The sequence below is a fragment of the Felis catus genome, chromosome B1 (genome assembly GCF_018350175.1).
Source record: "Felis catus isolate Fca126 chromosome B1, F.catus_Fca126_mat1.0, whole genome shotgun sequence".
NCBI classification, from domain to species: Eukaryota; Metazoa; Chordata; class Mammalia; order Carnivora; family Felidae; genus Felis; species Felis catus.
The window spans coordinates 35336015-35353717 of NC_058371.1; the positions used below are offsets into that span (position 1 = coordinate 35336015).

The 17703-nt window shown below is 55.3% G+C and overlaps 1 protein-coding gene and 1 long non-coding RNA gene across 3 annotated transcripts in view; one reads left to right on the forward strand and one right to left on the reverse strand.

The window, feature by feature from the left end:
* LOC105260484 overlaps positions 1 to 14670 on the reverse strand; it is a 48076-nt gene extending 33406 nt beyond the window's left edge. The window contains exon 1 of the long non-coding RNA XR_890208.4: positions 14319 to 14670. This is a non-coding gene — a long non-coding RNA (uncharacterized LOC105260484). The remainder of the gene's footprint in view (positions 1 to 14318) is intronic.
* On the forward strand, positions 10849 to 16389 carry EGR3 (early growth response 3). Of its 2 annotated transcripts, none has more exons than XM_003984699.6 (2): positions 10849 to 11255; positions 12571 to 16389. In XM_003984699.6, exons 1-2 carry the CDS (start codon positions 11102 to 11104, stop codon positions 13578 to 13580), a joined length of 1164 nt encoding a protein of 387 aa, XP_003984748.1. In that variant the 5' UTR covers positions 10849 to 11101; the 3' UTR covers positions 13581 to 16389. The 2 variants fall into 2 exon arrangements, with proteins under 2 accessions (XP_003984748.1, XP_023108256.1); XM_023252488.2 differs by lacking the exon at positions 10849 to 11255 and adding an exon at positions 11351 to 11735.
* Positions 16390 to 17703: the final 1314 nt, after the last annotated feature.

Consider the following 17703-nt stretch of genomic DNA (forward strand, 5'->3'; position numbering starts at 1 on the left):
GCTGTGGACGTCATGTGTGTGTGTGTGTGTGTGTGTGTGTGTGTGTGTGAGCGCATGCACACACACATTTGTGAGGGGTGGGGGGATTGGAGAAGGGTAAGGGGGAGGTTCTGGCAGAGGAGGGAAACCAGGCCTTCCCCTGAAGTCCACAAGGAAGGCACCCAGACACACACCCATCCTCCCAGTGGCCCTACCTCGCCTGCTGCCAGGCCAAGGAAAGGAGAAGCTAAAAGTGGCCAGTCTGAATTACTAAATTGGTCCTCAGCAGAGAAGGGGAAACGCGTCAGTTCCCTGGGGAAGTGGCCGAGCCCAGGGTGGCCACAGGTCCCTGGGCTTCTACTCCAATGGAAAAAAAAAAAAAGTTGCTCAAATAGATCTGACGCTTTGTTTTCGAACCCAAAATACCCTGTGGTGGCTGCCGGAAGTGTGACCGCGCGGGAGGGAAGTGGGGCAAGAAGGGAGGGTTAGTTCGAGTTTCCATTGCGGCGACTTTTTCTTTCGTTTGGGGTCTAGAAGAAGCTCTCCCACCAATCTGAGAGACGGTTTGTACAAGAGGGGAGTGCAGCTCTGAGATTCGGGGCTGGGGTACCCACAGCCACAGGCACCCTTGGCCCATTGCCATCTCTTCCCCAGAAGCTGCTGAAAACTACTGCGTCCTCTGGAACTGTCAGAATTTTATCTCTGGCCACCTGGTGGCAGGCAGGAAAGCTGACCCAGGGAAGAGGGACTGATGCTGGGGGCAAGGGACCAAGTGACTTTGCCTTCAGAGACCTGACCTTCTTTAGCGGACTTTGATGTAATTTTTTAAAGCAAAGATTGTACTTATTCAGAATTTTTCAGAGGGCACACAATAAAGTAGCCAGACTACGGCACAGACCCACATGTTCTAATTTCTGACTTTATTATCAGTGGCACTGAAGCTAGCTCCAAAATGCAAGGATGGGGAGAATTACTACATAAAACAGGATCTCAACATGCACTCCTCCTCACTCTCCCTTTCTCCTTATTTTTTCTCATATCACCTACCACCACCTCCTATATTTTTGCTATCGCCCATCCCCACCCTAAACACTCATTAGGCCCCTAGTCTCCCCACAGCAAGGACTTCCCAATGCCTGACACATAGTAGGTGCACAACAGATCCCTGTCAAATGTGGACAGCAATCGGACAGAGGGGCAGAGTCATCAGTTTGTCGCCTCACAGGGACTTGTTAATTCAGAAGCACAGAGGCCTGCTACACCTGTAGCAGGGTAAGTGGCGGTAGAGGGGGCTGGGAGGGGGGGCACATTAGGTAAACAACGCACAATCAGTAGTGGATGCCTGCCTTTCTGGAACGTTTGGAAGGTGGGAGGGGACGCTCATCGCAGGATGACACAAATAAATGTAAGGAGATATACAGGATTGTGGCAACCTAGAAGTGGAGTTTGGTTATCACCTGGAGGGGGTGTCACAGGGGAGGCTTTCCTGAGTAAGCGGGCGCTGAACTGTCTGTCCCTCGAGGACATCACAGTCTAGGAGAAAACGCAACGCGGTGTGAGAGGTAGGGTAGCGTAGCGACGGGATTGCTTCTGGGAACTCCGAGGCCACGGGCTCCTGGCCCCTGGATACGGAGGATTCCAACTGGTGGCAAGGAGGCCCAGCGGCGCCGCTCTCCGCCAGGGGTGCCTGTGAACCCGGGCCGCAGTTCAGAGGCAGCCGCGCGCGCCCTCGGTCCCTGGGTGCTATTTACCAGCCTTTAATGACGGCAGGGTAATCACCTTAATGAAAAACTCCCTCCGGGCTCGGAGCAGCCAGACTGTGATGAGGAAACCGGGAGGCATTTCGGAGCCGCTGGTGACTCACGCTGAGTGTGCCGTAAGCCGGCCTGCCATTGGGCGCCAGGGACTCCCGGGTCCCCTTCCCGGCTCCGCCCACCACTCCAGGGCCGACCCTGGGCTCATCCTGGGCCTGGGCCGGCTCTCGTGGGCCAAGCCACCAGCACATCTGATTCTCCTGGCCAGGCCCATGGCGGAAACTCCTTTCCCTGCCTCTCCCGGGTCTCCAGCACCCCCTCCTCGTTCATGATCCGGGCTCCCCAGCTGCCTGGGTTTGGGAGGGGGCCACCCTGCGATGTGTTCAAGGCACCCCTGAAGATTCTGGGCTCTGCTGGGCTTTGTATCCACTCTCCTAACCAATTTCAACACCAATGCCTCAGTTTCCCTGGGCTGAGTAGCCTCAGCTCAAGATGCTCCACACCACCCCCCACCCTGCCCCCGGGTGGCTGGAGTATTAATTACAGTTTGTTCCTGACTTTGAAGATGAAAAATGCCAAGGATCATTACCACTCAATTAACGGGGCTATTACCACTTGAGTTTATGTATGATTAATCCTACCCCGCCCCCAACCTGGGATCCATGTTGCCTTGGACTCCCTAGGCTCCTTCTTTCTCCTGGATTTCACACCTGGAGTTATCCCCCTTTCCTATCTCTGCTCATAGAATCAGGAACGGGGCCTGAAAGAGTGTCTGGCACATTCATTCTCCCACAAATATGTATGGAGCCCTGCTATAAGCCAGGTTCCAGCTAGGATAGAGCAGTGACGGTCACAGACCCAAGCCCTTGCTTTTCTGGACCTTACATTCTAGAAGGTGCCAAACATCTGATGGGATCTAGCATATCCAGGCTCAGCACTGTCTCCCTTCTCTCCCTCTGCGGTTCCTCATCCATCTGCACAACACGCCATAATCAGGCCGGGGCTAGGCACTCTGAGAGACAGAAGTCCTGGAAGGACAATGCTAATGGCTTCTAGTGTCAGAGGTGAAAAATGTTAAGTTGATAGGAAAATGAGGGAGGGAGAAATCACAGCCCTTGGCACAGAATCCCCCTCCCCTACTCTCCCCTCCTGTCTGCTCCCCTCCTCACTAGGAGGGTCTCAGCCCCTCCTCAGGGCCTTAATTAAGCCCCCCTCCCAGTCGGGCCTTCCCCTCTTCCTGGACAAGTCCCTTCTATACGCCCAAGGTGGTCCTTGCCCCTCTGAACCCCCTGCCTGTGCCTCCTTTGGGACGCTTAGCAAGATTGCTTGGGCACGCTCACTTCCACAGAGCCTCACTCCTCATTCACTATAAGCTGCCTGCTCACTGACAGCAGGAGCTCAGTCTCAAGTCTGATTCCCTCCACAAACAGTGCCCAGGAAGTGCTCCCTAGATGTTTGCCTCACCGAAGCAAGGGAGCGAAGTCCCAGGCCTAGGAGCACTCCCGACAAAATGGAATTGTGGTAGACAAGGGGTCGCCCACTGTGCAGGGGGCGCTGGGGCAGTAGAAATGAAAGGACCAGGTGGGAAGGGTCAAATGGATCAGACCACTCCTCCAATAGACCCTGTTTCAGAATCACCAAGGTGGGCCCTTGAACTGGATCAACAAGTTCTTACAGGAGCCCCCACTGGGGCAGGCCCAAAGACGACTGAGTTCAGTCTCTGCCCTCTGGGAACTTGGATGCCATCTCTTGTCTTCCAGTAACTTTCTGGGTAATCTTGGGGTAAATAATTCTAAACATCCCAAATAATTCTGCAGTATCTGAGAGAGAAAGATCGTGCCCTTTATCTTTTGTCCATCTGCCCTAAGCCCTGCCAGGGAAGCTCATGCCATCAGCCAAGCTGATGGGCAGACTTCCAATGGGCCCCAGCTGGCAGGTATTGTTCCCCCATCCCCCAGGGTGACAGGACAGGGCCCGATGGGGCAGCATCAGTCCTTTACCCCAGTGGCCATAAAAAAGGGTTTCATTTTCTAGGACAGCTAAGGCATGACAAAGGTCAGGAAGCCCTGCCTAAGCCATCTTGGTGAAAGAGGATGCCAATACAACTGAGGAGCTCAAACTCAGGGCCCAAACGTCATTAACTGCTTTTCCCCGGATCCCAGATTTTTGGCTGCATGGAACAGCAAAGAAGAACCCAAGAGTCTATCCCCAACTCCTCACCTTGATGGATGAGGTGAAAGACCCACTCGTCTGAGGCTGAGGAGGGTCCTGAGACAGGGAGCTGGTAAGAGGCAAAGATCTAAAGACCACAGCTCTCTGGTTTCCCAAAGGTTTTCCTTACAGGGCTGGGAGGAGAGGAACCTGCCAGCCTCTTGGATCCAGCACCTGGCCCATGGGTGAATCTGCAACCCAACAAGAAGCTGCTTGTGTGGGGGTCTGTGGGGCGAGAACCTATTCTCAGCTCTCTCCTTTTCTCTCTCACTCTTTCTTTGCCCCCCCAACTGCCTCCCCCACCCCCCGTCCCCTCACAGTCACACATTTTCTGGTTCATTTCAGATGACAAAGTTCCTCTTTCCAAAAAGTCCCATCCCCCAAGAGTCCTTTCTGCTAAGACACCATCCCTCCCACCTGAGAAGGGGGCTGTCCCACAGTGGCCCCCAGGGGCAGAGACAGGCTCTCTGAGCACATGACTCCACTTATCTTCCATGAGCCCCTAAGCTACCACAGCAAAGTTCCCATTACAAGGCCTCATCCCCTGACCTACACCTCCTTCTCCGCAAGGATCCCAGACCAAGCATTACAGAGCCCCAGACTTGGTTAGGAATGCTAACCCAGCCCCCCCAACCCTTTCTACAATGGAATCTGAAACTCATGGGTTAACGGGGCTGGGAAGAACTTAGAGGTGGGTTGTCCGGTCCAGTTCCTACCAGAAGCCCAGGAACAAGAGGACCTGGCCTAAAGTTACATAGATCATCCATGGCAGAACTCAGAGTCCTGATCCCAGGCCAGGGCTTGTACTTTCCACTTACCCATATAGCAGGTTTTTTTCACATCTTGCCTTCTACCCAAGACCTTCCTTCCCTCCCTGCCCCGGCCTGGCCCTAAAGTCTCATCCTCTTGACCCCTGTGGCAGTTACTCACAACCTTGGACCTGTGCCTAAGGATGGGTCTCCAGGACCACTTGGGGGCCCCTTCCCAGCAAATGTTACTTTGTGGCAAGACTTTCTCCCTTTTGGTCACCAGACTCGCCCCAAAATTGCTGGAAGCTTGATCAAAAACCACCCTGAGTCAACATGACTATAATAAGTTATTTTGAATTGAGACACAAGCAGGTGTTTAAAATGGAAGCGCATGGTTGACACAGAGAGGCCCCTGTGGTCTCTGAGACAACCTAGGGTTACGGGACCTGAGCTCAGAGTGGCACAGTGGCCATTCCACCTACCGAGAGCCCCGCGGAAACACTGCCCACCCGCCCCAATCTCCCTGAGTGCTGTAGCCCCTGACTCTCCCTGAAGCCGGGGCCCCTCCCCTACCCCATGCTGTTCGTCGAAGCTGGTTCTGGGAGGCACCATTCCAGTTGATCTTTCTTCTCCCCTTCACCTTCTCCATAGACTGTATATACATCCATCCTGTTACCCACCTCTGCCATCTCATTTCTTCCTCTGACAGCCACGATGGGGACAAAGGCTGGAATGAAGAGCAGTTGCTTGGAGTCACAAAGCCCTGAGTTCAAATGTCAGCTCAGCCACTTCCTGGCCCAGCATCCTCCAATTAACAATTCAGACTGTTTCCAATGCGTTCATCTTTCATTTTTTCTTTAAAAGCAAAATGTTAAGGGCGCAGCCCTAAAAGCCTTTTCACTGGGTTGTTGTATAGAATAAAGACAATGCTTAACCGACTGAGCCACCCAGGCACCCACTAGAATAAAGACAATAAGTATGTCCACAGGGCTCCCATGGTCCCATCTTCTGTGGCTTCGGGAGGACCACCACCCTCAAAAGTCTTCATGGCTGTCAATAATAGTTCCCCTCCAAAAGCTTCTAGGCAAAGCCCACCTAGCCTCAGCTGACTGCCATTATCAGACAAATGGCAATGACCTCTAGAATGCCAGGGAGGGCTGGCCAGGGAGATTCCACCCATGACCCCTCCCCTGTGAACATCCTGTGGGGCACCCCAAAATGGAAAGCAACTGAATACCTTTGAGACAACTGTCATTCCAGAGCAATCCCACCAGGATGGGCCCTAGACATAGGTGCCTGGAATGATGTGAGGAACCGCAGACACTCTCTGTAGTCCAAACCTCCCATTCCTTGTAGTGACAAGGGCCTGGTAGTCCACAGTCAGACCTCATTCCACCAGCATTAATGCACACCTACTTTTCCAGGCATCAGGCTGGGCTTCATTCCTCTGGGTTATTTGTTACCCTGACCATTTTCTTTTAAAATGCAAATGGCTCCTGAGAAGAGCAGTACAATAATTGCTAGCACCCCAGATTGGATTAGCTGGGGTGGGCGCGGGGGTCTTGTAAGACACCAGAAAAGGACTGGATATCTTTAGTGAAAGGGGACCTAAATGAAGTTCAGAGGTGACTGCGGAATTAAGGAGCAAGACAGAGCAACAACCTGGCCTTTTCCAGGGGTGAATTTCCAGGGCCACATCTACTCCTTCCTTTATCCTTCCACCAAGACAAACACACCTGTCTCCCCTACAAGCAGTAGCAGCCCCCACAAATGTAGCCGGTGAGGCTATCTGGGTTCTGTGGGAGAAAGCAACCAAGGGGCGGCCTTGGCCCCATTGCAGAGGGGCCGGGCCTGCCTTTCACCATCTCCAGGCTGAGGACGCCCTGAACCAGTGCCTACTCGCTCCCGGACAAGTCCAGGGCTTGGAGTTCAGGTAATTAGGCCCTTGGCAATCTCACCTGAACCTGCCAGTAAAACTGAGACAATCACCCTCAGCCCGTTTAGGAGGGAGAGAGGAAAGAAGAGGGGGGAGGGAAGGAAGAAAACTTTCCTTCTGTACTAAACTCAAGCCTTGGCAACCAGAAGGGAGAAGGCCATTAGTCTATAAGCAGCCATTCGAAACACCCCCACACCCACTTCATACCCAGGGTTGTCCCCTCCTGCCACAGAACCCTGGCCTCTGTCTGCCACCATCATCCAGGGTAACAGGGGGCACCTAGAGGGGCTACAACCTGAACAGGAGCGAGGCAGTGAGGACCTATGCTGGCAGAGAGAGTCTTTCCCCCATGTGGCTCCTTCCATGGCAAAGGAGGGACGCAAGAGTCCGCCTCCCCACCCCAGGAGCCAGAGCCAGCCTCCAAGAAAGTCTAGAAGGATGCTCCAGAGTGTTAAAGTGCAGATGAGTGACTTCGTTGTACCCTGCCTTATGTCACTCCTGCAGAGTGAGGACCTTTTTTTCAAGCATCTCTAAATTGGCAGAGCGCCCAGCGGGTACCTGGCGCACAAACAGGACTTTCTTTTCCCCCCAAATAATAAACTTTAATACTTCTTGTATATGATCACACAGCTATGGGATACCCGGCCCTTTTTACTCCCTATATCATATCCGTCTCCTATATCCTTATGCTCACTCATAAGAGGGGAAAGCATTTTTCTGTCACACGGTAGAGTCGGGGGAGAATATAGTTCAACAATATTGCCGTTTATGGAATGCTTGCAAGGGGTCTAGCATAAAGACTCTATGAGGATTACCTAGCTTAATGCTTCCTAAGGGATAGGTACTATTCCAATTTACAAACAACCAAACTGAGGCTAAGAAAGAAATTCAGAAATTTGCCCAAGGTCACACTGAAGTTTTAATGAATACTTATTTAATTGAACAGACGGCTCCCATTCTTTATCAAGAACTAGGAAGAAGGATGGGGCTCCTGGGTGGCGCAGTCCGTTAAGGGTCAGACTTCAGCTAAGTGGGTTATCTCCTGGTTGGTGGGTTGGAGCCCCGCATCCGGCTGTGTGCTGACAGCCCAGAGCCAGGATCTTGCTTCAGATTCTGTGTCTCCCTCTCTTGCTGCCCCTCCCCTGTTAGCTGTACTAAGTCCCTCTCTATCAAAAATGAATAAACATTTTAAAAAATGTTTAAATACAAAAATAAAAAAGAACTAGTAAGAAGGAGGGGGGGAGGCAATCTGTGCCCAAAGACCCCTATCCAACCTCACCAACAGGTAAGCAGGGGGTGCAGCCGGCCGACGAGCTCTGCTACTCGGGTGCAACAAGTCCAGCTACCCTAGAAGTGTCTGAGGGCCATCTCTGGAGTGGCTACACTCCTCCACAGCCTCTGGGGTCCTGGAAGGTTTCAAGGATCCCAAATTCTCCCACTGACTCTGCCTTTCCTAACGTGGGCCCCCATCGAACAGGACTAGGGTTTCCAGCTCCTTACTCCCCTCGCCTGGGGAGAGGTCTCAACAGATGGCGAGGAGGTGCATCAAGGCAGGGTCCTCCGGAGTTGAGCCTGACAGCCTGTAGGTCTCCGGCTTCCTTCCCGCCACCCCCGCGGGCTGAGCTGTGCCTCGCGCGGGGAAACAAGGGCACTGCAGTCAATACTGGGGCCTGCCGCACGCCCAAGGCCGCGGACCTGGTGGCGTCTCCTGGCCCTGGGCAGGAACCCGCAGAGACCCCTGCCACCTCCCGGCGCACGCTTAGCACAAAGCGCCACAGAAAAGGCTAGGTGCGGGCGTTACTCGCTAGTCACCGCGGCTCCCGGCCTCTCGCTTACTGCCAGGCTCTAAGGCCAGAGGCCCGAGCCGCTGGCTAATTTTTCACGCCCCCCAGACCGCCTCCCTAGGTGACGCTAGAGTCTGTGCGGTTCCTTTAAAGGCTGCGGGTTCCGTTCCTCTTTCCTTTTCCACTGGATGCCAAAATATGCAAATCCGGGGACCGGAATCAGCAGCCAAATCGAGGAGAAGGGGCGCGGCCGGCGCGTCACCGGATCCGCTCCTTGTATGGCTCTTCCCGGCTTGGCCCGCCGCCCCGCGACCCTCCCTGCAGCCGCCCGGGCCCCTCCCGCGCCCAGCCGGGCTCACACTGCCGCCCACGCCCCCGGGCCGGCCGCTCGCCCCCCTAGGGAGGGAGCCGGGGGCGGGAGGCGCTGCATGCCCTGATTCCGGCCGGAGCCGGGGACCGCTGCAGAGCGCTCTCCCTCCCAGCGCCGCGCAGGCGGAGGAGAGCCCGGGGGCGCAGTGCCTCCCCTGTATAGGTGTGGGGAGCCTGGCGGGAGCGGCGGCAGGGGCGGGGTGAGGGGGCTCGCGGGCGGCGGGAATCCCTCCTTGCCTAAGAATCGGAGAAGATCCGGGGGAGGCCGGGCCCTCCCACCCCCAGTTCTCCGCCGAGCGAAGGGGAGGGGAGCGAGGTTGTCATCCACCCCCACCGCAATGTGCAGCTCGGGAGTTCCTCCCACACGTCCCCGGCCCGCGTGGCCCTCCCACGGAGTGAGGCCCGGGGATCCTCTCTTCCTCCTTGTCAGCACTCCCACTCCCCCTGAGAAATGCACGTTCCCCCAACCCCGACTCCCCAGTGGGGGGGGGGGGGGGAGGGCGGGGGGGACACGGGATTCACCGCGCCCACACGGCCACCGAGGAGGGAATCCTCCCACGCCAAGCCGGTGCCGGTGTGATTCGGGGTCGCTCCCCCACGCTCCCTTTCTCTCCTCCCGCTCTCCCGCGGCCCGGCCGGAGCAGGCCTTTGGGGAACGTAGCAGCCGCCCCCGGAATCTGCTGCCGCTCCGGGAGGTGACAGCGTTCCGGTCGGCAAACTGGAGGCCCTTGACTGCGGGGCGCCGGCAGGCAGCAAAGGGGACAGCCCTGTGGAAGGCGAGGGGGAGGGTAGAGAGAGACTAGAAGAGGTGGTTCAGAGACTGTGGGTTCGGCAGGCTCCTGCTGCAACTTAGTGGCGGGCCCTTCGCAGGCAGCAATAGACAGGGACTGTGCCTGGGCCTGCTGGGCCCTCCTGCCATCCCGTGGCCAAAGGGGGTGTTTTGGAACCGTTAGAGAATTATCAGGGGTTTGGTGCACGTGTTTCCTGTTCCCTCAACTCCATTCCTACGTCTCCACCACCCAAACCGCACATCCTCGACCCCAAAAGTGCGGGTTTCTCGCCTCCCGCGCAGCCGCTCTGCAGCTACGAAGCTCGCGGCCACCGCGCTCAGCTAGGAGTCAGCGCCGGGTCAGGGGCCCGGGGAGCCGCGGAGTGTGGGCGGAGAATCAGAGTGAGGGCAGCTCCAAAGTGATCGGGATGCTGGATCAGCGATCCCTGACACGCTGGAATCCTCCTCAAAGGGACGCGCTCTCTTCCTCTCAGTCTCGGGCAGGGTCCTAGATACGAGACTCTAATGCGGCGGGAGCCGGGTCGAAGCGCACACCTTCCGGGTTCCCCAGAAGTTCCCAGGTTGCAAAGGGACCTCGCCCGGTGTTTCCAACTCCCCTTCTCCCTGCTTGGGGTGTTGGGGGCCACTTGCAAACAACTCCATCCCACCGCCCCGCGCGGTATCAGCGCGCTCTCCTAGAGCGCACCTAAAATAAACACACTGGCGGCTATTGCTTTTTCCACCCTGCGCTGCGCGCTTTACGCTTTGCGTTCAGTTGCTTCCCTCCTTCCTCTCTCCTCTCGAATTTTCCTTCTTTCTTCTCTTCTATTTCTCTCTTTCTCTCATTTTTTTTAAGATCCGCGAGCGTTGCGGGCGCCGCACGTTGGCTGCGGCCCGCTTCCTGCTTTCTAATGTTCCATTGTGAGGAGCTTCCATTGTGACGTCGCGCCCCTTCGGCTGGGCTTTGTCTGTCCATATATGGGCAGCTACGTCACGGAGCTTTCCCGGGGCTCAGATAAATAGGCTGGTGGAGTTCCCTGGCTGGGAGCTTTTGGGCAGCAGTGAGCTTGCTAGGAAGCGGCGGGGCTGGTGGTGGTGGTAGCAGCGGCAGCAGCAGCGGCAGAGGCGGCGGCGGCGGCAGTGGCGGCGGTGGCGGTGGCGGATCGGGGGGCGGGGGGGCCGCCGGCGCGCATCTGTTTGTGAGATCAATACTGAGGCCGCTTCCAACCCCTCGGGCCGAGATTCCCCCAGCCCAGGCCCACCCCCACCCCCCGCACACGCCCCCCCCCCCCAGCTTCTTTAAGGCACCAGCTGAGGCACCCAAGAGGATTACCCCCCTTTGCCCTCTCTCCCACCCACCCCAAAAAGAGAAGATCCCCTCCCCTGGCCCACCCCTTCCCCTCTTCCCTCCCCCTCCCCCCGAACTTTCCCTCTCGCATGCTTTTCCCCTGCACCACGGATCGCCTCTCCGATGCCGCTTGCCTGGAAGCTGCGTTAGGAGCGAGCGGCGGCGGTGGCGGCGGTGGCGGCGGCGGCAGCTCGGGAGTGCTATGACCGGCAAACTCGCCGAGAAGCTGCCGGTGACCATGAGCAGTTTGCTAAACCAACTGCCTGACAATCTGTACCCCGAGGAGATCCCCAGCGCGCTCAACCTCTTCTCTGGCAGCAGCGACTCGGTAGCCCATTACAATCAGATGGCTACAGGTAAGGGCGGCGGGGAGGCGGCGGCGAAGCAGCGAGGAAGGAGAGGGAGAGAGAAGAGGAGGAGGGAACGAGCTATCGATGGATGGATGGATGGGTGGATGGATGGATGGTGGATGGATGGATGGATGGATGGAGAGATGGGGGGCGCGCTCGGAATTTTCCAGGGGGCGAGTTGCTTTTCCCACCCACTCCTCCCGCCCTCCCCGATCGGGAAGGCTCGGTTGGCGACGCCACGATAGAGGCTTCGGTTCTCCCGGGTGGGGGCAGCCGCCGACCAGAGGGAGGTAGGTGCGAGCGGCTCTGGGGTTCTCCACTTAAGGGGCGCGATCGCCAGGCTGCGCGCAAGGCGTGGTGCTATCGCCCCCTTTCCCGGGAGGAGCCCAGCGTCCCTTTCACCCGCGCTCCCCCCCCCTCCTTACTCCCTCAGCCTCCCACCCGGGATGGAGCCATGTGCGGCGTGGAGTCCCCGCGGTGGGAGAGGTACTGCGACGCTGCCTTTCCGGGGCGTTCAGCAACGCCGTGGGGGTGTGGGGACGGCGGGGAGAGGGAGGGGGTCCACCGGCGCGGGGGCCGTCACGGGGGGCGATCCCTTGGCCGTAGAGCTTGGGAAGAGTGGCCACTCCCGCCATAGAGGCACGGGCCGGTTTTCCGCCGCCCTCCACCCTCACTAGCCGAGGCTGGGCTTTCTCCCCCCCCCCCCCACCCCCCCCCAGCAAGAGCCGAAAGCTCCTTCGGGCCTGGAGAAGGCTGGGGCCCAGGAAGGCTGCGGGAGAGCTCCCTTTGCGGGCAGAACCCCTCTACGCGCCGAGGACAAAGCGTCGGAGCGCTCCGGGTCAGCGACCCGGGCGCGGTGCGCACTGGGGGCTTCGTCGGGGCAGGAAAGGCGCGGCGTCCCGGCGCGGACAGGGCTAGGGGAAGAGGCCGAGTTGTGTGCGCTAGAGAGCGAGAGCCCAGCGCGCTCCGGGTCTGAAACTACCTGTAGCTGCTGCTACCTGCCCGCCCCACCTCGGAAACAACAACAATGCTTCTCGCGCGCGCGCGTGTGTGCGTGTGGTACGTGAGTGTGTGCGCGGCGTGTGCGGTGTGTGTGCGGCAGCCACTCCACACCCCGATCCGTAGTATTTTGCTGTATCCAGGTTGCGCCCGGGAGCGCGGCACCGCCCGCTTTGCGCCGGGGCGCAGCTGTCCTCCTACCCCATGCGCTGTTCACTCCACCCGGCCGCACCCTCCACACCTGAGCAAGGACCCGGGCGCCCCGGTCCGGGAGCCGGCTCGGCTTCACTCACCCCTCCCCTCTCTTCCCCGCTCTCCGCAGAGAATGTGATGGACATCGGTCTGACCAACGAGAAGCCCAACCCGGAACTCTCTTATTCGGGCTCCTTCCAGCCAGCCCCCGGCAACAAGACCGTGACCTACTTGGGAAAGTTCGCCTTCGACTCCCCTTCCAACTGGTGTCAGGACAACATCATTAGCCTCATGAGCGCCGGCATCTTGGGAGTGCCCCCGGCCTCAGGGGCACTCAGCACGCAGACCTCCACGGCCAGCATGGTGCAGCCACCGCAGGGCGACGTGGAGGCCATGTATCCGGCGCTGCCCCCCTATTCTAACTGCAGTGATCTCTACTCGGAGCCTGTGTCTTTCCACGACCCCCAGGGCAACCCTGGGCTCGCCTATTCCCCCCAGGATTACCAATCGGCCAAGCCGGCCTTGGACAGCAACCTCTTCCCCATGATTCCTGACTACAACCTATACCACCATCCCAACGACATGGGCTCCATTCCGGAGCACAAGCCCTTCCAGGGCATGGACCCCATCCGGGTCAATCCGCCCCCTATTACCCCTCTGGAGACCATCAAGGCATTCAAAGACAAGCAGATACACCCGGGCTTTGGCAGCCTGCCCCAGCCGCCGCTCACGCTCAAGCCCATCCGGCCCCGCAAGTATCCCAACCGACCCAGCAAGACCCCGCTCCACGAGCGGCCCCACGCGTGCCCGGCGGAGGGCTGCGACCGCCGTTTCAGCCGCTCGGACGAGCTGACCCGGCACCTGCGCATCCACACGGGCCACAAGCCCTTCCAATGCCGGATTTGCATGAGGAGCTTCAGTCGCAGCGACCACCTTACCACTCACATCCGCACGCATACGGGCGAGAAGCCCTTTGCCTGCGAGTTCTGCGGGCGCAAGTTTGCGCGCAGCGACGAGCGCAAGCGCCACGCCAAGATCCACCTCAAGCAAAAGGAGAAGAAGGCGGAGAAGGGGGGTGCGCCCTCTGCGTCCTCGGCGCCCCCCGTGTCCCTGGCCCCTGTGGTCACCACCTGCGCCTGAGGCTTCGGCCCCCAGATCCCCACTTTTCCCCTCCAGTGTCTCCCAGCTGCTCGCCTGAAAGCAGCGGGAAAGCTAGCCACGGAGGCGCAGGGGCCGCGCCCTGGCCTCTCCATGGACGTAAGGTCCCTTGTTCCCCTTCGATGTCCCCCGTTTCCACCCTTTCACACCGGCCAACGGTCGGGGGCCAGGGCAGGAGGCGCCCTCCCTTCGCTGCCCCCCCCCCCAACCAAGGCGTGGGGGCGGAAAGGTGGCGTCTAGCCCGCTTTGTTCAGTTCGGATCGTCTTGATCCTGGGGCCGCTGGGCCGCGCCAAGGACCTGCGGGGGACTGAAGGCGGGGCCCGTCCAAGCCTCGCCCGACCCAAGCACCTCACGGTTCCCCCCACGTCTCCCTCGGTTCCCCCTCGAAGACCCGAGAGGGGGAGGGGGTAAGGAGCGCACCAAAGCGCAGAGCTTGCTGCCCGCCGCACGCACGCGCGCCTGCGTGCGGGGATGCGCGCGAGTGTGCGTGCTCGCGTGAGTGTTCTGTGTGTGCGTGTGTGTGCGCGCGCGCGCACACACGTGTGTGTGTGTGTGTGTGTGTGTGTGTGTGTGTGACTCTTGAGCTGAGCTGGGCTGTGTCCACCCCAAACTCTTCCCCACATCGGGTCCCCAGGCCGCTGGGGGAATGTCCCAGGTTGGGGGCCTGCACGTGGCCGGATGAGACGGTCTTCCATCTGCTCTGAAATAATGTTTCTTACAGAAATGCCTCGGATGCCGCCGCCGCGGTGCTGCTACCGCCGTTTAGGGTTTGGCCTGTCAGCACCCCTCCTTTTCCGAGCGCTTCCCTCTTAGGCCTCAGGGCAGTTTGATCTGCGGGGAGAAGGAGCGGCCATTACTAAGCCTGCCTTTTAACCAACAGATTTCCTCAACCCCACTTTTTAAACTCTACGTTCCTGAGTTTGCCCTCTGCCCTTTCTCCCGCTCCACTCCCTTCTCTCTAAGCCTTCTCCCATCTCTTTCAAAATCTTCTTCCGGAAAGGCAGGCCTCAACCAGCCACCTTTTGCCATCTTTTTGTTTTCTCTCACTCATACCCATTTCTCCTCCTCCCCCCCCCCCCCCCCCCCCCCCCACTGATGGGAAAACAGGCTCGTGTTTCATCTTTTGCCATCCCCAACACAACAGGTAGAATTCAGATCTATGTACTTGGGGTGTGTATGTATGTAGGTGTATATACACACATATATACATATATGCAACATACATACACACAATAAAATCTCTAAGGTACTTGGCTATCCAGTGCAGTGCACCGGCATAAAGAGAATTTGTAGGTATATAAGCTTTAAATGATTTATTTTTTATGAAAAACGTAACTGATGAGATTGTATCTACATAGGTGTGTGTATGTATACATGCACATATATATGTATGTATGTATACCCACATATACACACATGCACTCATCTCTGTCCAAATTTTCCTCAAAGATATGGGTATTTTTGCATTAATCCATATTGCTGAATGAGGCATATCTTTTCCATACCCCAGTCTCACCTACTCCCCGCCCTACCTCACCTCTTCTCAGGCACCCCCTCCTCCCCAGCACTTCCCCCCACACAGGGGTGACTCTTTTGGAGTAGTAGGGAAGGTTGCTCTCCGACACAGCTTCCAGCACAGTCTTGACTGAATGTACTGTTCCCTCTTAGCGTGTGGTCACTGAGCTGCCCAGAGAGAAGGAACAAAGGTCTGGAGTTTACAGAATGTCTGTTTTTAAAGTCACTTTATGCGTTTCCCACTTTTTTTTTTTTTTAAGAAAAAAAAAAAGCACCGGGTTTTTGTTTTGTTTTGTTTTGTTTTGTTTTGTTTGTTTTTTGGGTTTGTTTTTGTTTTTTTGGTTTTTGTTTTCTTTGGTGGTGGATAAATAATACTAAAAGGAGTCTAGTGAAAGGGACAAAACAAAAAAAAATCAAAGAGCAGGGGGCTTGTGAATTTCCAGGTACTTGGACTTTTTGTAGAAGGAAAGAGAAGAGGACGAAGTTTGCCAGGAGGGCCCATATTTTTTCAGCTGAAGGGTAAAATCTTTCTTTGCAGAGACAGTATTTTGCTGAATACTTTTTATAATGTGATGATTATTAAAAACAAAATTTTTGGTCACTTCAAAGCTGGAAGGAGGAATCAAATATCCTTTAATATTTTTTCCTTGCTCCTTCTGGTTTATGCATGCCACTGCATGATCATCTGAGTTTTCCTTTGTTTTAATAAAACTGTTCTCAGACATTTAAGCTTAAACTAAGAGAAAAATAACTTTGTTGCCAAAAGGTTGTGCTATCCAGATTTTTTATATGTCTGCATGTTTTAAAAAACAACAAAAGAAAATGCACTCTAACTTATGTGAACTGAGAGAAAAAAAATCAGGTTTTAAACAGGAAAACCTATGGGGAATGATATTTTTTGAAAGACTTTTGTATAAAGTTGAGTACTTAGAAAAAGACAAACCAGATGTAATATATTTTGTGGATGTTTTTATTTCTTGGATTTATAGTACCTTATACTAAGGTTAACAAAATATGCTTGATATTGTGAAAAGGTGAAATTCTTCACCAATATTTCATTTGCTCCTTTGTCACATTGTTATGCCAATATAATATAGTTAATGAAAACAGCATTTTTAAAAACCGAAATATTGAAATGGTGTAATGTTGTACCATTTGCACTGTGAGCAAATGCTAATACAGTAAATATATTGTGTTTGCTGACAATCAGCCGGCCTATAAATCTCCTTATTTTATTTCTTGTTTTCATAGTATAAAGTTTTGGTTTGGCCTGTTTTTTGTCTCGTTTTGTTTTTGGCTGATGGTCGGCTCGGTAGCTTCCTTTGCCTGGTTTTGCTGTGATTGCTCTGTAAATTCAATGTAAAACAAGGAATTTGGCAATGTTAGAAGTTGGTCAGAATTTTGCGCGCTCCGGTGTTTCAAATCCAGTGTCGAGTGTTTACTGTGGTTCTAGGAGGATAGGATTCTCCTCCACCCTTCTGGGAGTCTCACACCGCCAGAGAGATTAGGCAGATCAGATAAACTCATGGGAATCAGGACTGGTGACTGGAAACTTCTAGAACCTTTCTTCCTGGTTTCTAATGGGTATTGAGGGTGGAAGGGAGGGGATCTCCTGGCTTATGAACTATCTCTCTCGAGGTAACAGGGGCACCAGAACAGGACCCTATAGAGTCACGACAGCCACACTGAGTAGTGCTCTTGCTAAAGGTTTTGAAGCCTGAAAAACAGGTGGAGACTTGACAGGGGTTCTTCAAGGTTGGCAAGATAACCAGAGAGATTGGAGGCTCTGTTGTGGTCAGATAATTGGGGGAAATCAGATTTAAAAATTATACAACTTCAATCCCACTTGGACAGGACTCTCAAGGCCTCACTGTTTGTAGCTGCCTGAGAAAGATGGTCTTGGCTGAAAAAGCTGCTCTTATGAACTACCCAGGGATCCGATGCTTCTGAGAGAAGAAAGAACATTTGGGATTTGGAGAACATACAGGGAATATTTTATATAGCATTAACCCCTTGCATCATACAACTTCTATCTCCCATAAAAGTGATGCTTACTCTATGAGCTTTCTTGCCCAGAACCTTCCCCTTTCATAACTGAGTTTATTTGCCAGCCCTAGAGCTTTCTCTCGTTCTCTGAAAGAGATACATACCCTCCACTTTCTTCATGTTCCCCCGTCTCCATCCTGCTCCCTCACCTTATTTCCCATTAGGTTTTAGAATCCTCTATCCTCCTGAGACTTGTTCTAGAACAGTCTTTGGACGGATCAGTCCTATCTTCTCCCTTTCTTCCTACCTGCCCTCTAAAACACTCACTCACTTGGGCTTCTGTGTCATGTATTTCGCATATCATCTGCCTCATTGAAGCTTAGGGGCTTGGTGTCTGATCCTGGGCTATGTAGTAGCACCACGTTGCAACTGGGGGACAGTGTCTCCATGCCTGAAGAAACCATACAGTGACAGGAACTTCTCTTGCCGCCCCAGTCAGGCCCATCACACTGAAAAATGTGGGTGGTATTTCTGTTTGGCTGTAGTTACCAAGAAGTTGAGGGCAGACCAGGGTGGAGGTGGTGGGCTGTGGCCTTAGAAAAG

Bases quoted from the DNA above. Each gene is read 5' to 3' on its own strand.
- EGR3 (XM_003984699.6), top strand. From the start codon at position 11,102: ATGACCGGCAAACTCGCCGAGAAGCTGCCGGTGACCATGAGCAGTTTG. The intron at 11,256-12,570 runs GTAAGGGCGGCG...CGCTCTCCGCAG, and splicing joins TTACAATCAGATGGCTACAG to AGAATGTGATGGACATCGGT.